Source organism: Oryzias latipes, chromosome 3 (assembly GCF_002234675.1).
Source record: "Oryzias latipes chromosome 3, ASM223467v1".
Lineage (NCBI taxonomy): Eukaryota > Metazoa > Chordata > Actinopteri > Beloniformes > Adrianichthyidae > Oryzias > Oryzias latipes.
The window spans coordinates 36,334,447-36,355,288 of NC_019861.2; the positions used below are offsets into that span (position 1 = coordinate 36,334,447).

Genomic DNA, 20,842 nt, shown 5'->3' on the forward strand with positions numbered 1-20,842 from the left:
ACCAGTAAAAACGAGTCATTTGCTGAAATACAAGAAAATCAACTGAAATGTTTTTTAACGAGTCTAATCAATGTTGTAACCACCCGCCAATCAAGAAAACAGCCCCGCAATTATCCAAAGATTTAGGCTTGGCTTTAAGCCACTCAGCGAAAAAGCTAGTTAAAAACCAGGAAGTACATAAAACCATTGTTTATGTTGTTCACTTTCATAGCTACCATCAATTGCTTCAGTTTTGCAACTTGTCTCCAGTGGCCATTAACGAGATTGCAACTCATTGTTGACTTTTCTAGACAGAAAGTGCGGGCGGGCTCAGTAAGGGTTAAAAGTGTGCATTATCAAAAATTAACACACGCTGTGGAAGCCTGAACCATCCAACGCGAAGCGGAGGACGGTTGCTTCCGCGAAGTGCGTTAATTTCCGATAATGAACACCTTAAAGGCAATGAACCGGCTCATACCACGGTCACTTACAAAAGAAATAAATATTCAATCAGTTCTTGTTATTTTTTCGGTGTGGATCATCTTTTCACGTTACCGTCGGTACCGGCTCAGGAGTTACCATGCCAACGCGCCGCACCACGTAACAAATAGTCCGCTTTTTGTAAAATAAAACGATCCAAACCGAAAAAATAACAAGAATATTTCTGTTGTAAGTGCCCGTAGTATTTGCGTCGGACGGTTCAGGCTTCCGCGTCGTGTGTTAATTTCTGATAATGCACACTTCGTCGGTCAATAACCTTTACTTAGCGCACATCCAGCAGCCAATCAGAATCGAGAATTCACCTGGACCATGGTGTAAAAGCGGGATAGTGCCCTTAGACGTGTCAATAATCAGAAATTTTTAAGTCAGAAAGTATTAATTTGTGCTCAACTTTGTCTTTATAAATACATTTCTTATTGACATACCCCCCCACACCCCTGTTTCACAACGACTTGAATAAGGAAATACTCAGAAATGCAGTTTTTTTCTTAATTTTTCTCTCCTCCATCATCAGAAAAATGTCACAAGATCGTCTTAAAATCACAAAAAACACTGTTTAAAAGTCAGAGCGGGTCTTTACACGGTTATCTAACAACGAAAAAAGTGTTTTACTGTCTTTCATTGGTAGGTGGGTGTTTTAAATCAAACACGTCACATGTGGGCGTGACTGACGGGACCTGTGGGCGGTACTAAGGGAAAAGGCAGGGAGGGGGGAGGAGCAGGGTGTCGCCTGTTTCCACGCTCTGGAGTCGGGATTATCATTTGTTCTCAGCCTCGTCAGCCGCCTTTTCGCGCCGTTAGTCCGTCTCTTGGCCAGCTTTAACCCGGACCACCATGGGAGTCGACGGTTGCACCAGATGCATCAAGTACACGCTCTTCTTCTGCAACTTCATCTTCTGGGTGAGCAGCCCGCCGTCCCCGCGTCTCCGTCGCGGTGCGTTCACGGTCCCGCCGTCTCCTCGCCCGTTTTCGGGCTTCGTTATTATGGATGACCGATAAATCGCCCACGTTTGGCGCCAGCAGGCCTCTCTCTGCTCGCGGTTGCCCCGCTTTTCCCGCTGTGGGAATCCGAACACCTCATTCTCATTTGATTTAAACTAACCTTACCGAACATAATCTAATTTAGAAAAAAAGGAGATTCTCATTTGGGATCATGCTAGCTTTGGGGCGCACCTCCCTCCGCCGCGTTGGTTAGTCCCCTCTTGAGGGTGGGGGCTAGGATGGAAGTAACGGTGATGCTTTGAGGTGACCGCTAGTTTCGGAGAAATCCTTTTGTTTGTCTTACATCCTCCGCCCCAGCGCGCGGGCGGGCGGGCGTGCGCACGCGCGTGCGTCTTGTTGGTGGTTTCCAGCGGTGGGGCAAAGCTGTGTGTTTGCTAAACGGATCATGGAAACATGTGAGGGCAGCCTCCCCTCTCTTCCCGCTGCTGGGAGCTTCGTCAGAGAAGCAAAGTGGAAAAGTTTTATTCTTGGAAAAATCAGAGTAAAAGCCACATTTATGAAATAATCCCAGTTTTATTTAAGGATTTAACTCATCTCTCATCTAAACCAATGGCGGGCTTCGTTGTCATTTTAGGAAAAGGTTTTGTTGTTTGGTTCAATTCCAACAACCGTGACAGGATTCCGGTTAAACGTACAGGAATGGAGCACAGAGGACGTTCCACCACAGCCTCAGAAGCCCCACAGTAACTCACGTGTGGTCAAAAGGGGTGTGGCACTGCGCCACCCCCCCCCCCCCCCCACACACACACACCACCCTGCTGTCTGCACTAAAAGCTCCATTCATCTTCCAAACCACCAGATCCACCTTTAAAGGGCTTACATTTAAGGCGGATTGTTGAAATGCCACACAAAGGTTTACGCCTCAAAACGAGCCGCGTCCGACATTTGTTGTTATTATCAATAATGTCAAAAAGAATAATATAGAACAGACATTCACGGAGCTCCGAGTCACAGTCGGTTCCATTTAGATGAACAATTCACCCTGGATGTTTTCTTAAGACCTAAAATTAAAGAATCAAGTTGTTGTCGCTCTTGCCTTGTTTCCACTGAGCGGTCCGGTCCACTTTTGAGGGTTTCTATTAGAAAATGGACCCGTTAAACCAGACCAAGCTGTATCATTTTGGTTTTTTTTGGCCCCCGTTGGTTGACCAACTGACTAATTAGGGCGGAGCCGCTGTTGAAACCCGTTGATAGGCTGAAGGTCATCACGACAAAAGGAAGCTGCTGTATTCGTCTTCGCCGCCCGCCATCTTCTCTCAGACGACATGACGACGTTGAGCGGAAATGCTCACCTGAATAACCTGGACCATTCTAGACCGGACTGCTCAGTGGAACCTCCCTGTACTCCTGGGTCCTTTTCTGTCTGGAGTCCGTCCTTCTGTCCATGGCATTGACTATATATGAGACTTGGACTGAGTACCCCCCCCCCCCCCCCCCCTCAGCGTTCCAATCAGGAAGTAGTTCTAAGAAGCCAAAATCCCAAAGAAGTCTATAGAGAAATAAACAGCTGGTACTCTGTCATTCTATTGGTCAGAAGAACCGTTCTGGATCTGGTGCTTCATGATATTCTCAAGTTATTAAAGTTATAAACTGGCCAATCAGATGCCTCAATGAAAGGAGGTGGAGCCTGCTGGCCCCCACATCCAGCGTTTTCTTTGACTGATTTCCTGACTGAAGTCGTAGGGGTGTGGCCTTCCAACAGGCTCACTCCTGATTGGTTCAGAAACCGGGACAATCACTGCTTACTGACGGCGTCTGGCTCCGACGTGGCGGTGTTTGTGTCAGGAAAGAAATGGTGACTGAATTGACTGGAAGTAAAGCGTTTTCTACGGATGACGCGACACTCACTCGTTCCAGTTCCCAGGTACAGACCATGGTCCAGACGCCGGCGTTCACGGTGTCAGAAATCTCCATAAGTCCTCGTTGGTTTACACAATTGATCAGAATTGCCTGACACGGAGAAACGCGACTTTTCACTTGGCATTACTAACGTGACGTGCTGCATGGCGGTGCCGGCGTCAGCGGGAATTACGTTAACGGTTGAATGTAAGAATGTCTGGACAGGAGCTAAGGCCTGATTTGTTGTAGATGGAGCTAGTTGATTTGGTGGTTGATCAGGTTTATTTATTTATGAAGTTTGCACATATGGTACAACCAAATCAATAGATAAAAGGCTCAAAGAGACGATGAACACACCCTGACAGCAGTGGTTTCTGTAATCTCTTCACTTTCTAACGTCTGCTCCCTCCTGATGCAGAGGCTGGAGCTGCTGCAGCTTTCTGAAGTTTATGGGATCTCCTCCGAGTTTCCAGCGCTTGTTTATTTAAAGATCTGGTCTCCGTGGCAACAGACTCCTCACCGACTCTGTTTTCAGAGTTTCCAGCAAAGCGGGGGGACGCTTTCAGAGACCGCCACCTTTCCACGGGGACGGTCTAATGCAGATAATTACAGTGGCGCTCGCAGGTTCTTGATCTTGGCGTCGTAAATGATTGTTTTGTGTCTGGAGAACGTCGAGCTCCGCTCTTCGTACGGCTTTGGCGGCTCTTTGGGAACATCGCTGCTCACTGCTGCTCTGCTTTTAACAAATTTGTTTCCAAACAATCATCATATCATTTTGTATGCTTATTTTTTTAAACAATGACGCTTTTTGGATTTGTTCGCCTTTGTAGCCCCGCCCATTCCCCCGTTCTAATTTTCAGTAATCAGCTCGCTGCTCCTGGTTCACATGAAACGCAAAGACGATAAACATAAGAGTTCTGATGTGTCAAATGGTTTTTATTGGATTATTTTGTGAAACTACAATAAAATCATCAAAGGTTCTGAAGGGAACCGGCATTTTTAGAGCATCACTTCTCCTTTTATTTCAAATGTTTCCAAATAAAAGCAGATCTCATGTCCCCAAAACGCCCGTGTTTAGGTTTCTCAGCCTCTGACCACAGTAGGAACATTCAATACCACCTTAACTACAGCTACTAGCTGCAGAAACCCTGTTAACCAACCCAGATGATCTGGGAGTTTCTTGCTGCTTTCCTCCGTCATTAATTGTTGTTTTTCCCTTAAAAAAGATTTTATGAAGTGAGCATCTTCGTCCAGAGTCTTCGTCAGCGTTTGACGGTGACGAAGGAAGTCAGAGGAGCTTGCATGAAGTCAGAGCTGCCGAGCTCCACAGGCACCTGAAGGCAACACGAGTTCATGATGGATTTAAGTGGCTGTGGGAGTGGGGTGTGGCTGTGGGAGTGGGGTGTGGCTGTGGGAGTGGGGGTTGGGTAGTGGCTATTGTACCCATGGACTGTATGAGAGAACTGGAATGAGCGAGTGTGATGTCACCAATAAAAAAGGCTTTACTCTTGATGACGACGTTAGTAAGCAGTAAACGGTCCGAGTGGATGTTGCTATGGTATCTACTGCCGCCAATCAGGAGTAAGCTTGTTGGAAGGCCACGCCCCTTTTACTAAAAGCTTTGGAGAATCTGTTATTTAAAGATTTTGAACGTTCAAAGTGGGGGGGGGGCATGTTTTCACTGAGGCATCTGATTGGTCAGTTTATAAATTGAATATTGAATTAAAATGATAATAATAAAAAGAGAAAATGTTATGGAAAAAATAGAGAATCATCAATAACATGTTAATAAAAGGATCCCAGAAAGATTGACTGATTAATAGTTGCTTATTTGATCTATTCAGAACGTGGGGGGAGGGGTCGCCCAGTCCAGTTCTCTTAAATGGTTAATGCCCCCCCCCCCCCCCCCCCCCAAGGCATGTCCAGCATTCCGAACCCCCCCTCTGCAGCAGAAATAGACTCTGTTGGGGAAGCTGATGTGTAACACCAAAATGTTTGACCCAACCCAAAGCAGCGACTTTCTCCCGTTCTTACCGTCTGCTGCTGAAACGTAGACTGTCAGAACAATGTTCTCTTGCAACATGTTTTAAGGCGCTCGGTCTCCGGGTTTGCTTTGTTTCAGTGAACCTTAATGAACATGATTCTGTACCTTTTATATAAACAACCAGTTTAATCTGGAATGTGAGGCCGGATTCTAACTGTGGAGACTTGTTTTGGGATCACCCAAATCTTCATCCACACATAAACTAGTAAAAGAAAAGCTACACTGTTGACATTCAGTATTTGTGAACGAGAACTCGCAGAAACATTGATCGCATTTGGACCAGTAGGACTGGTGCATGTTTATCCAGCCAAAGCTCCACCCACATCATTTATCATGGCTTTTCCTGGCAAAAAAGGAGTGGCTGCAGGTGTGTCTAGCAGTTCCCTTGGGACTCGTACAGCCACCTCAAGGGACGTAATGGAAATGGATCATTCCATTGTCATGTGTTTGGTCAGTGTATCGTGAAGTATTGGTAAGGATAGTGGAAGTTGAACACACTTATGGCGTACAGGTGGTGTTATCGTACGGTCCTTTCACATCACACTCTAGTCTTTAAGGCGCGAGTACTGCCATCTTACTGACCTCTTACAGACTTGAGTCGGAGGTCGAGCAAGACCAGAGGCTTTTCTTCTTCCTGGTCTTTCTGTACTGGTCGTTTATCGGCATTCCTGCTAATTCCAGAGGAATTCCCGGTTCTAAAGACGCCTTAAAAAGAGTCGTCTTAGTCAAGAAACCCGATGATATTCAGACAGATGTAAACTGGTCCCTGCTGTAGGACTTGTTTATTTGTATTTGTGTGTTGGTTGGTCTACGACGGGCTTCCGGTTGTCCTGACGGTCTTTGGATGAACCGTTGCTGCTGACTTGTGGAGGTTTCCTCAGATTTGTGATCCTGTCTGCCAGCTCTTTCCAGTTAACGGCGGTTGGAAACGTCCTTCCAGCCACTTTTGGCAGCTGTCCCCCCCCCCCCCCCCCCCCCCAGTGCCATGGCCCATACATGAGAAACTAAACCCACCTGTTGGTGCTACGCCATCATGTCAAGACCTTAATGTTCATATGAATTTCCTTCTTCGCTGTTCTGTTCTGTTTACACCTAAAAAAAAGCCTTGTGTTCATCAGCTGTCCGTCCTACTTTTTCTTACTTATTTTTTCCAAAATAAAATATCAAAAATAGAAAATCTGCCCCACATGATCTTCACACATCTAAACAGAACTGAGATACAAATATGTCCTGTTTTTCATCCAGGTGCAGATCGCTAAAAGTGTCTGAACAGTTTTTACTCTGAACCAAACTAACCCGTAACCATGGCAACCACTCCACGGTATCTTGACATATCTGGAAAGAATTTGACCAAGCTGCAGTTTCTAACCACGTCCGCCCTTCACAGCTCCAGTGAAGCTAATGCCGAGACCATCTGCGCCGCCCGCTCCACCAAGAACCAGGTGTTACCATAGAAACAGGAAGTTTGAAGCTGAGATAAACCGCATGACGGACCAAAACATCGGGTTTGGAAAGTCTAAATCAGGGGTCGGGAACCTTTTTGGCCAAGAGAGCCATAAACGCCACATATTTTTAATTGTAATTTTGAAAGAGCCATACAATAATGTGGTGTCTCTTTCCCACACTGAGGTACGGAGACTTAACCTCTTTTAAGGTTCTTTATTCTGGTTACTGCAGACCGCAACAAACGCCGTAAAATTAATTCAGCAACTCCTGAATCTCTCCCGCTGAGACGAAAGAGAGCGCTTCTCCCAACTTTATATTCCCCTGCTCCCGCTGCAGCCCTCCCCTTTCCCTTATTCGGCCCATAGCTGAACTCCATTGGTCCAAACTACCTAACAACAGCCTGAGTGACAGAACTGAGAGCCAATCAGATCTCTGCATGATGCGTTTTAATGAACTACAGAACTTTTAACGCGGCCGAAAAGCCACCCAGTCCAACTCAGTCCGCGACAATATGTTTAAAACTAAATATACAAATGAATGTGTGAATTTGATGTAATTTCAACATTTTTAAAGTACAATAAGTGTGTGGATTATTTTTAATAACATCGTTATGCTGTTGCTAATAAATGATGAGTATTTCTCGTGGTAGTTTTGCTGATTGTCTAGTCTGGTTGATACGTGGTGAGTTTCTGCTTCATGCAGGCGTTGAGACTTTAAACGTGATCGTAGGTCTGAATGTTCTGTAGATGTGAGACAGACTGCTCACATGCAGACGCGGAGTTAAACACACACGCTGCAGTGAGTGACGGGTAGCGGGTTTTACGTTATTACAATCCCTGCGCGATTCACCTGCTGCCGGTCCCCACAACCCCTCACCCCCACTCTCTGCTTTCTTCCTCACACATCCCGTCCCCGCAACTGAAAGAGCGCGCAGTATTAGGCACGGCAATTCACAGGTTTCCAGCTGGTACAAACTCTGAGAAAAATTAGATAATAGTAACTGATATGCGGTGCAGATTTTTCTCCCCAAGCACCGATACTGCTGCGCGCCTCTGGCATCGCATCGCGCACGAGAATGACTGGTCTAATAAAAAAAAAAAAGTATAATTAAAGATTTGTCTGCGAGCCACATGTGACCATCAAAAGAGCCATATATGGCTCGCGAGCCATAGGTTCCCGACCCCTGGTCTAAATGATCCGCTTTCTTCCAGTTATCTGGATCTTTAGTGAGGAAACCAGTTTATGGTGAAATTATAGAAACTCCCTGAACATCAGCAGACCACTGTGTTTCGCTTTGGTCAGTTTTACCCCGCCCCCTTTTAGATTTTTTGACCAATCGGGCAATAGGCTGTTGCTGGGAGGGCCCCCCAGCCCAGAACCGACAGCTTTCTGAAATTTCAAATGAAATGTTTCTATTTAAGGCTTCTGTCTAGGTTCTCTTTAACTGGTTGTGCTAAAGAAGGAAGCCCTTTCTTTTTTCTGTCCTGGGGGGCAGCCCCTGTTGCCCCGGGGGTGGCCCCTTTTACAAATGCAGCTAGTTTCCTGCAAACCGATCGTCGTCACAGAATGTTTTAGTGCTTCACACCTGTTGGTGTCGATGCTGCTTTAAGATCAGACGGAGAAGGTGGCATTGAACCGGGAACCTGAACCGGTCCGTCTCAGCTCTAAGGCGGGGGGAAATGTTTGTCTCTGGGGGGGGTCAGAGCTCCTTTCCCACATCATCGATCTGTTGTTTCAGCTTCAGCGGCTTGTTGCATATCAGCTCGTGTTCTGTGGTTGATTCCTGCAGAACCGCTCCTGGTTCCACGGTTGTGGTTTGGTGGTTACTGACGGCCGCCGTAACGGCGTTCTGATGTCTCCGCAGCAGCTGCGACGGCGTTTGAGCTCCGCTTCCTGCCTGCTGGGCTCTTTTCCTCGCGGCAGCCTGACATGAAGTCACGGCGGATGAACTCTGTCGCCAGCGCTGCTGTTTATCTGGTTGCTAGGCAGCGGCTTGCTGTCGCTCTGGAATGAACCGCGGTCACCAACTGGACGGGGGGGGGGGCTGGGTGCTCAGTGCCTCCTCAGAACTTCAGTTTGTGAAGTCCTTGTGTTCAGTGATGAATCAGTTTCTCGTGATTCATCCGTGATCTTAACAGAGTCAAAGTGCAGAGGAAACTTTTCCTGAATCTTTTTACAAAAATCGACTTTTAAAAGGGGAGCAAAACCTTTTTCTGCTCCTGTTCAGTGTTTTTGGAACACTTTTGTTTCATTCCTGTGTTTCTTAAAGGGACGGCCCCCGTCTGAGGGTCAGGTGGGATCTTCTAACCTGCTGTTGTCAGGCAGCGCTTGGTTTTCTGAGCGCTCATGGACTCTTGCTCCTCTTTTTCTTCTCTACGTTAATCCATCGACTGTGTCAGAACTGGACTGATGCGTCAATCCGGCCGCCGTTCTTTCGCAGTACGGACGCCGCCATGTTGGAGCCAGACGTTGTCAGTAAGCGGTGATTGGTCTGAGTCCGTGAAACGCCACGCCCCTACCACCTTAAAGCCAGTCACGGGAAATCTGTCAAAGGTTTTGGACGTGTGTGTGTATGGGGGGGGGGCTCCACCTACTTTTCCTGAGATATCTGATTGTCCAGTTTTTCTTGAATAACTTGAACTACAGAAAAAATATCATCACAAAATTATTAAGATGATCTAGAAGATGTTACTAAATGGTGAAGTTGAACTACGAATGGTGATTCTGACCAATAGAATGACAGCTGTTTATCTAGAAAGTAAAGATCTGAAAACCCAGGAGTCATGAAACTTGATCCAGTTCTAGGATTACTTTGGAGCAACGAGTAATCCTTAATTATTAGAGTGAGGAAGTAGCGTTCACTCCGTCATGTGACGTGTTGCCCATGGTGTTCAGACTGGGCTGTGGCGACCCGATTCCAGCGCATGTCCCCCCTCCTACAGCTGGAAAATGTCAAAGTGGGGCAAATGGGGTGAATCTTGGTCCAGGCTTTTATTGCACAGCTCGATTCCGATATATGAAAGACTTTGGCTATGTCCGAGTTCCCGCCCTAATCCCAAACTACAAAAAAATAATATAAACTGCATTATCTAGTGCTCTGGATTATAAAGCAAAGGATTTGTTTTTCTCAGCGGTTATTATGAAAATCTAATCGATATGAGTTCTGAAGATGAAAACGTTGATGGTTTAAAAAAAAGAAAACACATTCAGACACATTTATTTGGCATCTGACATTTATCTGATGTTACTCGATTTACTATTTGGAAAAACGTTTTCTGAGCATTTTTCTGCTGCCGTCTTTCATGAAGCTTCAGTAGAACCACAGCACAAAACGCCTCACTGACTCCACTACACAACATCGTTGTGTGTTTGTCCTGAGGTTGTGATACGGTAACACTCACGGCTCTCATCAGCCAGCAGAATATCTGCATTTTCTCAGCTTTAAGGCTTTCTAAACATCCGGACGTCCTCGTTCACCTAAATGCAGACGTGACCGTCCGTCTTGTTCTTGCAGCTCGCTGGAGGCGTGATCCTGGGTTTGGCTCTATTCCTGAGACATGACCACCAGGTCAAGAGTCTTCTGGACATCACAGTGGACGGACAGCAGCCCCCCAGCACCTTCTACACCAGTAAGGACCCCCCCACACACACACACGGCTGTCCTTCAGATGGAACAAACGGGTTTGAAGGAACGGTTGAAACCCTCCCAGGTGTTTGGTTGATCGTCCGTTTGGTGATGGCTTCTGGAGTTTTCCGGTTGCCCGTTCGACTGTTGACGCTCGTCCAGCTGCTGCTACAGCTGTGCATTGCGGGTTAAAAATTTTCAATATTTTCTGTAGACGTCAGTTTTTGATAAATACAAAAATCGGTTGTTTTTTTTTAATCCAAATGATGGAATTTTGTGGCTGCTGGACCGGTTCTGGTTCTGCTCTCTGACCCAGAACACTCGGCCCGCCTCCAGAGGCGCCACGGCGCCATTCAGGGACCAGGCAACAGAACCAATGTGCTGTTAGCAAAAAATAAAGAGGACCGAGGTCGACACGATGTTGTTCTGTCACTGCAGAAACAAAAGTCAAAAATTCTGACCCAAAAACACAAATTCCCTTAAACTGGACTGAATCCAACCATTTTTTGGCCCCCAGTATTTGTAGAAAAACGGAATGAACCGGTTGGGGCGGAGCTACCGTTGAAACTTGTTGATTGGCTGAAGGTCATGACGACAAAAGAAAGCGTCCGTCTTCGTCTTCGCCGTCCGCCATCCCCCCCCGAAATACCAAAATCCACAGAACCGAACTGCAGGATGACCGCCATTGTTGTTGTTAGCGTCACCCCCCCTCCCCCCCAATTGCCCGTTACAGTACGACATTGAGCTAAATAACCTGGACCGATCTAGACCGGACCGGACCGCTTCAGAGGAAACGAGGCTTAAATGTTCAAAAGTTCATTTATTTTGTTGGTTTTTGTTTGATGACAACAAAGCATTCTGTGCTGTTCCAATCTGTTCTGTTTTAGTCTATTCTAGTCTATTCTATCCTGAACCGTTCCGTCCCGTTCTTCAGGTAAACGTCACTTTAGCTGCAGTTGGTGTTTCTTCTGCCTGAAAGTCGCCGTTTAAGAAAAAATCCTTTTTTTTTAATCCTAATAAAATATCCGAAACCAGGAAAGAAGCAAAGGTCCAAACCGGTCGACCTTTGACGACCTCAGCCACAGACGAAGCGTAGTTTGGACGCAGGAAGCAGCGTTCTCGCTAACCACAAGCATATTTTGGCCAAAGTGAGTCATTTTACTGCAGTTTCCTAAAGATCAGTGGGCGGGGCCAAAAGAGACGCCCGGCGAACAACAGAAGAATGTGAAGAAAGTTCTGAAAGGAGAAGTCTTTGGGAGGAAACTCCTCTGCAGCATTTCTGAGCGGCTGGTCATGTGACCCCGTCCCTGACCAAAGCGGCGTCTTTGGAGGAGGAGAAAAGCTCTGGAAATGGAGGCCATCGCTGTGGAGGAACTTTGCTTCTCCCTCCATCCCACCCGCTACAGAAACACTGCAGCTCCCGCCCAAGAAGAAGAAGGGGGGGGGGACTTTCAGTGTAGGAAAAAATTCCTCACCCCTTCCTCCCTCCTCCTCCTCTCCAGCCCCACAAATCTTCCTCCCGCCCTCAGAGTTTTGTTTTCTTCACGCTGCTGGGTTTCTTTCCACTGCGGCTCTGCCTCACCCCCCCATCTGGTTATGGTTAGTGTTAAAGCCACCTTATAGCCCCCCCCCCCCCCCTCTCCTCGCCCTGCCTATTTTTCCTACATCTGCTTCTTTCTTTGTCTCAAATCTCAGTAACAAACCCCCCCCCCCCCGTTTTAGTTTTGTTTTCCGTTATCTTCTGAACATAAAAAATCGTTACAAACGATACAAAATAATTCAAATTTATCCAAGAAATGCTGAAAAACAGAAAAGAAGCTGACATTTCTGTTGAGTTTCATTCAAAAACATCGTCAACTTTGATAGAAATGGACTTTAAAAATCATTTTCGCCAAAGTTTGGCGCTTTTTTTTGGGTACAACCTGAAAAACACCCCCCAGAAACGGATAAAAGCTCAGAAAAAGACGTAGAGGTGACGGTTTGAAGGACGTCTAAATGGATGAAAGCGCCGCAGGACGCCGCTGGACCCGCGTCAGGCTGTAAGTCATTTACTGCTGACGGAGTTTAACGCCAGTCGCTCCGAACAAGTGAAAGGAAACGGGGAGTTTCCTGTGGCTTCCCAGAACACGGAGCAAAAAACCAGCGTGACTCACGCCGGCCCGCCCGCCGGCTCATCCGGGGAGTCCCACGGCCATTTTGCACCCAGCTGCTGTTTCCAGAACGTTCCTGCAGAAATAGAAACAGAGGAATACCCCGGCGGGGGCTAAGTTTAGGAGGAGTGACACCAGCTGAACCCACCCGCCGTTTCCCCCACAACCAAAGGCGTCCATCCTTCAGCGGACTGTTGCAGAAATGTTTCCTGGAAGGTTTAGTGGGAATTCTGCTCTTTAGGTGGATGGAGCAGATTTTCAGTTCCGCTCCGTAAACCTGAAGGTTTCAGGGAAAAGGAGCTACGGGAAGCAGCAGAGGACAATTTTCATGAAGCTGCTGCTTTTGAGTTTATGAATGACAAATGATGAACCCAGGAAGTTAAAAATGTAACGACACTTTTATTCCATGAATCCATTCAAGCAGGAGTCAGAAACGGAAACATGTTTTTGAGCAAAAGTGTGAAAAACCTCCAGACTGAACTCGAGGTTTACATGAGATCACCATCATTCAGAGAAAGAGCAGCTCCCGATGTTTAGACGGTTCAAAGCGGACGTGATGCTAAAGCTGATGAATGAATCAAGTGCATTGTGGGTAATTCCATCTCTCTTGCAGACCTGCAGATAAAGCTGTAACTTGATTGGTTTTCCTACAGGAAGTGGGTCATTTCACGTCATAAATTGACTTTTTAAAATGTCCATAAATACAGTCATTCAAAAAGATTTACGCAGCATTTTGGGGGAATAGATCTGCTTTTTGAACCGTGTTTTCCTTTGGAACCTTTAGGGTCGATATTCTAAAGTTTTGGTGAAAGGCTAATCTATGACTTGTCCTTCCAAAGCTAATTTGTGAAGATCCTGTCTTCAGGAGACATTCCAGCTGCGACCGTCCAAAAATAGACATGGATCGCTCTGAAGTGCAGAAGATCCCTTGTCAGATGTTCTGCCTCTGAATGTTGGGTGTTTTCACTTTTAGACAGTTCCACAGAGTTTGTTTTAAAGAGGCGGGAAGTGATGAAAGGCTTCTCACCTTCATCTACTTTGGTTTCAGGCTTCAGTCCAAACCAACAGGAAGCCAACTTTATCTGTTTTTGGACTGCATAAAATTTAGGGCTGCACAATATCAGGAAAACTTGAGATTCCAGATATTAGTGATCAATATTGCGACGACGATAAAACTAATGATACATAAACAAAAAGCAAAACAACTAAATACATTACTTACGTTTCACTGCAACAGTTTAATTCAAGAGGGGAGATACCTTAAAACACACTCCAAATGACCCTCGCCTACATAGGTGAACATCTAACATGAAAGGGCTCATCTGATTGGTCAACGATGTAAAGGGGTCCATCCGATTAGTCAATTGCATAAAGGGATTTCATTGATTTGTTAAACACTTCAAGCTGCCATAAGATTGTTTAGATTGAAGATTGTTACCATTTATTGCCGTTTTCGCCATCTTTTGTGATATACGCATTGCACAGCTTGATATCGCGATTACGATAAATTAGCAATTCTTTTGTGCATGTCTACTAAAACTCAAGTGGGGATTCACCCCAGGGTTCCCTTGCAAGTGACCCGAGGTCCTTGTTTTTGAATTTGTCATCAATTGTGTCATTTTTCTGTACGAGTTTCCTTTGTAGAACATTATTTTGATTCCCGTCTATGCAGATGACGCTCTGCTTTTTATCAATGTCACCCAAGGAACTGCAGGGTTTGGGACGGAAGTCTTAGACCATGAGGACCTTTAGTTTTATTAAACCAGTTGATTCACTAAAACACCAAAGTTTATTTCCAAACCCTGAAACTTTTTTTATGGGGGTGTCATTTCGGTTTTTTGAAATTGCCATCAATAATAGACCTTCACGCTCGTCTTCTTTTTCACCAAATGGACTTAGAAGGCTCTGATGAAGAGATGCAGGAGGAGAGCGTTATGAAACCACAGAGCAAGGCGAAGATATTTAAGCAAATGGAATTTTTAAAAGCATAATTTCCTAAGTGAGAAAGGACAGACTGATGGCAGAGAGCCCAGCAGCACTGGAGCCAAATGTGAGCGGCGGAGGCAGCGCTCGCCAAGATATCGATTTCTGAATTAGCTGCACTCGTGTTCCTGGGTGAATAAAGATAAATGTGGGAGGGAGGGGGGCAGAATGCAGCCCCACTTAGTGGTCTGGAATTGAATTATGTCTAAGCGGACATGCAGTACGCCTGATGGGGGGCCAGAACACAGAGCTGCCCTCCCCTCTCTGAACACCCAGCAGGAAGAGAAACAACAGGCTTAGATTGTTTTGTCCCTCCAGAATCCCACCATGTTTCGATGCACCAAGGTGCAGGAATTGAACCTTTTTCTGACACTGAAACTTCAGCCAAAAGCTTTTATTTTGAAGGAGTTGTGGCACTGCCGTCCTGTGAGCTTTTAGCAGAAAAGGAGACTGAACTCCAGATCTCACTGTGTGGCTTTTATAACTCAAGAATATTAACATTTACAGGCATTCTGGGCACCGTAGTCGTATAACACGCCACGCACAAGTCATGTTTAAGTCACGCACACGCCACGCACAAGTCATGTTTAAGTCACGCACACGTCACGCACAAGTCATGTTTAAGTCACGCACACGCCACGCACAAGTCATGTTTAAGTCACGCACACGCCACGCACAAGTCATGTTTAAGTCACGCACACGCCACGCACAAGTCATGTTTAAGTCATGCACACGCCACGCACAAGTCATGTTTAAGTCACGCACACGTCACGCACAAGTCATGTTTAAGTCACGCACACGCCACGCACAAGTCATGTTTAAGTCACGCACACGCCACGCACAAGTCATGTTTAAGTCACGCACACGCCACGCACAAGTCATGTTTAAGTCACGCACACGCCACACACAAGTCGACCTATCACGGCCTTTCATAGTCCAGGTCTAGAGGGCTGGCATTCTGCTGTTTTTTACCTGGAACAGGTGTGTTTAGCCAATAAGAGACTTGGTTAGAAAACATGGACGACCATCGTCCTCCAGTTCTGGACACATGAGGGAACATAAAATCTGCAGGCATGAATGTGAATTTACTGTGTCCATCTGCGGATCCGTCTGCGCTTCCCTCTGCGCATCCGTCTGCGGTCATCAGGAGGGGAAAGCTCACAGACAAGAATATGCTTCAGATGTTTGTGTTTTAGAATCAGAAAGATGTGGAAGAAGAGGACCGCTTTAAAGAAACAAGCTGCCCCCCCTTCAGTTCAGAGCAGAACAATAATCACAGAAAGCCAAATGGCGCCACCTGCTGTCCGTGACGTGTTACTGACAGCAGCTCGGCTCCACAGGATCTTTAGTCTGCTGGTTCAGAAATGACTTTGGACCTTCCTTTTGGGCTCCTGAGCCTCTGTTGTTGTGTTACCATGGAAACCTGAGTCAGTCTCTTCCACCTGCGCTTCCAGGCATCCACATTCTGATCGCCGTGGGCGCCGTGATGATGGTGGTGGGCTTCCTGGGGTGTTACGGCGCCATCCAGGAGTCCCAGTGCTTGCTGGGAACGGTGAGTCCCGCTCAGATCCCGGACGCTCTCCGGGTCATGTTCAGGTGACGACCGCTTTGCTTTCTGTCCCGCAGTTCTTCACCTGCCTGGTCATCCTGTTCGCCTGTGAAGTGGCCGCAGGCATCCTGGGATACATGCACAGAGAAACCGTAAGCCTGAGGCGGGCCGGGCCGTCCTACACCACCATGTTCTCGAACCCCAAAAAAAGAGAGACGAAGACGTTTTGTTTGCTTTGACAAACTTTTGTCACTCGTGAAAACTCATTAAGACTCTTTTTGTTGAGGTTTAGGTCAGGATTAGTTCTGATCATCGCTGTCGTCCTGACAGATTTCCAAAGAGATGATCATCTTCTACGACTCGCTGTATGACGAGGCCATGAAAACCAGCTTGACCGAATCAGACAGGAAGGTGGCCGCCATGCAAGGACTGAAGATCTTCCACGAGACGGTGGGCGTCCGTCCGTGCGTTCAGGTCTGAATGTAAGTGGCGGTACACGACTGACGGCGGCCTTCTGTGGGTTTCAGCTGAAATGCTGCGGGAAAGGCTTAGGCACCTCCCTCTTCAGCAAGTTTGTGGGCATGAAGGACGGGGTGGACGTCTGCTCCACCGAATACGTCACCGTCGTAAGTGATGCCGATTCCTGTGACACAGCGGCAAGGCTCCGCCTCCAAACATTTCTAATGCTTTTCAAAATAAATCAATATCTTTGGCAGTGAATGTTCTTTTAATGCGTTTCCCTAAAGTATTTAGCCGTTTAGTGTACATGTTATCCTTTTCTCTAGTTGTGCTGCTCCTCTTAAAAGGGATTTCTCACCTAATCTTTGCATTTTCAGCATTTTTCAACAAATGTTGAATTTAACACCAACTGTATTTTCAAACATAATTCAGCATTAATCAGCTGTTGCAGCGTTTTTAGCAGGTAACCGTGGCAACATTTGGAACGTTAGCCTTTTATCTAACGTGTAGTTTAGTTTGTCGTTTGCTGATGTTCGACTGCGTCGTCGTTTAGCGTTTGTGTTTTAGTGTCGTCTGCTTTTCTCTCTTCTTTGTTGTTTAGCTACTGCAGCCTTTTTTATTTTATTTTATTTTTTTAACAAATATTCGTCACATTTGGAATCTTATTTCTGTAGAAAAACATTTCTTTGGAAAAGTGGTCTGTTTTTTCCAGGAGTCTTTTGCCGCTTGCACTTGAGTCATTTTTATTTTTCCTTCTTTCTGTTTTTAAATCTTTTTGAAATGATTTCCATAATTCGGTTGAACATCGGTGGATTCACGCTGATCCTGTAAACGCTTTCCTAGCATAACGCTACTTTGTCCGCGTCAGAATTCACATTCTGTGAAATGTTTGAGTGTAATAATAAACCAGTGACGTTAACACCACTCAGTCTTGCGGGATTTCTCAAAGAAGCTCCAACAAAAATGTGCCGATTGTTTAGAAACTTGTGTTTCAGTTTGGCCACTAGGTGGAGCTCTGTATTATTACAATGTATTCCAGAAGTTTGAGCAAAAAACTGTGCTTTAGACCACAAATGGTTACGTTTGAAATAGAATTCCTGCCTGTGAGTCTATAAAGCCGTTCATTTAGTCAGTAATGTACGTTTAGGTCGACTGAGTGTTAGCATTAGCCGTCCTATGGGAGATTCCATTATACGTTAGCAGCATTACTGCTGTTATGCATTAGGAAAGACATAAAAGATTGATCTCTACTTTCATGGATCGATTATTGATTTATTAAGCTTTGATTCATGCAAATCGATAAATCCATTTCCAGTATGATACGTACACGCCAGGCGTGTAATGCTCAAAAACACGCTTAATGCAGGTTTTTTAGCATGTGACTGTTGCTACCCGATACCGGCGCATGAAGCTACGGTTGAAAGACGTTTGGTGTGAAACGTCGTAGCGGCGTAAATCTGGCGATGCCGTTTTCTTACTCAGCTCTATTCCCATCGATGAAAGACGTGCTGTCATAGAATTACAGACCATAATGGCTCATTTCTCCTCTACGGTCCATTTCTAAACGGTCGGCCCTTCTGTGATTTGAAGGGACGTCATCCATGCGTCATTGCCTACAGCGTAGTCCCTGAAGTGTTTAACGTGTTCTGATGGATGTTCCTGTTTGCAGAGCTGCCACACCAGCATCAACGACCTCTTCTCCACAAAGATCCACATCGTGGGAATCGCCGCTCTGGTGATCGCCATCATCATGGTGAGATCAGGAACCGCAGACATGAACGCCGTGTGATTAATCGCGTCGTCTGCATGTTTCCATTATCGATCTTCGTCTTTCGTCGTTTCTTAAAGTCATCCTTTAAGGATGTTCAGCTTAAGAAGACCCCTCAGCTCAGTCATCTTCGTCTTCATCTGGTCGTTCATAGTTTGAGTTCAGACCTGTTCTCTGTCGAAGGGCGTCCGTTGACCGACGGAGAGATCGTGAAAGAAATTCACTTTATCGTAGACATTTTCCTAATTAAAGGACCTTAAGGTACACTCAATGCTTTTCCTGATCATCGCCTCCATTTAAGGTCCGCTGAGAGTCCTTCAGAGACCGTCTGGTTCTGCTGGAGGTTCTGTTCCACGCAGAAACCCAGAAGGCTGAGCGGTGGTAGAGCGCTCGGTGCCCGTTCATGCTTTTTTCTCTACACTATGCTGCAGGGTCATAGAGGACACCTGTACTGTGCACGGTACAAGTAAGCCCACCTCACTAAGGACTAGAGTGTGGTGTAGGGACACTGAACCACAGCGTCACCTGTACTGGGGACCCGTACGGGTCCTACAGGTTTTTGGGTTGTCTGCATTGGTAGAGGGCCGTCGAGAGCAGCGGCTCCATCTTAAAGTTCCCTTGAGGCTCGTAGGGCCACCTTAAGGGACATCGTGAAAATGGAACGTACCATTGTCACGGCGGGGTAGGTGTATCGTGAAGTATTGGTAAGGCTGAAGGAAGTTATGACGTACGGGGGATGCTGTCGCTCGGCGTCCTCGCGTCACACTCTAGTCGTTAGGAAGGTCTGACTATGGGCTCCTTCCTGACCGTGCACGGGGCGTGCATGTGAGCCATAAGTGTCCGTAGGACGTCCACACAAACGGATTCCTCATTTCTAACAGTCGGGCTGCAGGCAGGAGCGTGCACGTGTCACGTGACCGGCGCCCACGGGCTCCTCGTGTTCAGCCGGACCTGCTCCTCTGTGACCGTCCGGCACGGTGCTGACCCGAGTTTTTGTCCTGCAGATCTTTGAGATGATCTTCAGCATGGTGCTGTGCTGCGGGATCCGCAACAGTCCGGTGTACTGAGGGCCGGAGCGGCCGGCGCCCTGACCGGAGGAACGGCCGCCGTGACCCGCTTCCTGTTTTGTAACCAGGAAAACCACGTATAGCGCTTGCTGGAAGTAGTCCTCGCTTTACGACCATGTAAACCGTGTCCCCCTCCCCTGTTAGCCCCAGACGCCGCCTCACCCCTTAGATCTGACTCACGTATGTCGATATGAAACCACAGACGCTTCCTAACGGCCTTTCTGCGCATCCAGATGCTCTTACATTCTCAGTTGGAGGTTTTTTTCACTGTTTCATGTATAAACTGTATATAAATGTATGTTGACAGTGCTTTCTGCCTGAGCATGGGTCAGCCAAACCCCGCCCCCTCCCCTCCCCTCCCCCACTGCTTCTGTCATTTCCTGCATCCGTCCTTTTCTGACGCCGTCGAGCTCTGTTTCCTGTAAGCCTTTGGTGCCAAAAACATGCTGGGAAATGAAGTAATTGTTCCGTGGCGCTGCGGCGCTTGTTCGTGCGTTACGGGAGCTGTGAAGAGCTCGCCGTGGCGCTCAGCGGCTCCGCTGACGAGGAGAACCGTGGCGGTTGTCCTCGCGCCTTCTCCCCCCCGTCTCCTCACGTCCTTGGTACGTCCGGCCGGGCGGGAGGAGGACCCGGGTCCTGCGGCCACCTCTGATGCTGACCTTTGAACCCCGTGGCCGCATGCCCCCTCCCCCCTCCTCTCTGGCAGACTGTGGTTTGCCCAGATATAAAGGGATTAAATGTATTTTACAAAAACCCGCCGGCCTCGCGTCGTCCTTCAGTAGAAACAGAACAATCGTGTTCTACTCGGTTCTTAGCAGACACTCCTGAACCCAACAGAACACTGAGGGAGGACCCAAAGGCGGCTGGCGGCGCCGCTCCATGATCAAGGAAGTGACGCCGAACGAGGCGTCCAGCAGCTCTGTGGCAGAACTGACATTTCTGCTGAAAACGTCCTCTTTCTAGATGGGATTTTCTCTTGTTCTGAGATGATGAACTTCAGGTTTTTGTTCTTTAGGCCATAATTATTTAAAAGTCAGAGTCAAAGTTTAAATTTGACTTGACTGGTTTGCTATCATGACGCTTCAGCAGACGAGGACAGAAACCTCTGGATCTTCTTCACTAGATGGTTCTAAAGCTCCGACCTTCCTTTCCCAGCATCCTCCAAACCCAAATGGCTCCAAGGTTCTTCTCCCCAGAACAGAATCTAGATCTTTTAGCAGGTCCACATGAACTTTAGTTGTTTTTTTTTTTTTTTGGGGGGGGGGGGGGGGATTTGCATTCAGAGATGCTGCAGGTCAGAGTTGAGGGTCTTGATTTGGACCAAGTGGCCAAAGTTCTGTTGGTTCTGAAGCTGCTGGAGGAGCAGAACCATGAGCTGCAATGACCAAACTAAACAGCAGAGGGCAGCAAAAGCCCGAGCCAGAACAAAC

At 46.9% G+C, this 20,842-nt stretch overlaps 1 protein-coding gene across 1 annotated transcript; it reads left to right on the top strand.

Annotated features, from left to right (window-relative positions):
* Nucleotides 1-1,173: 1,173 nt before the first annotated feature.
* On the top strand, nucleotides 1,174-20,167 carry LOC101156484 (CD81 antigen-like). Its single transcript, XM_004067491.2, has 8 exons — nucleotides 1,174-1,380; nucleotides 10,326-10,440; nucleotides 16,024-16,121; nucleotides 16,196-16,270; nucleotides 16,449-16,568; nucleotides 16,646-16,744; nucleotides 18,247-18,330; nucleotides 19,350-20,167. The coding sequence occupies exons 1-8, from the start codon at nucleotides 1,315-1,317 to the stop codon at nucleotides 19,410-19,412; spliced, it is 720 nt and encodes a 239-aa protein (XP_004067539.1). The 5' UTR covers nucleotides 1,174-1,314; the 3' UTR covers nucleotides 19,413-20,167.
* Nucleotides 20,168-20,842: the final 675 nt, after the last annotated feature.

What these genes read in the sequence shown, in the direction of transcription:
- LOC101156484 (XM_004067491.2), top strand. Translation starts at nt 1,315, where the DNA reads ATGGGAGTCGACGGTTGCACCAGATGCATCAAGTACACGCTCTTCTTC. An exon ending in GATACATGCACAGAGAAACC is followed by an intron (nt 16,271 to 16,448) that starts GTAAGCCTGAGG and finishes TCGTCCTGACAG; the next exon opens with ATTTCCAAAGAGATGATCAT. An exon ending in CCACCGAATACGTCACCGTC is followed by an intron (nt 16,745 to 18,246) that starts GTAAGTGATGCC and finishes TCCTGTTTGCAG; the next exon opens with AGCTGCCACACCAGCATCAA.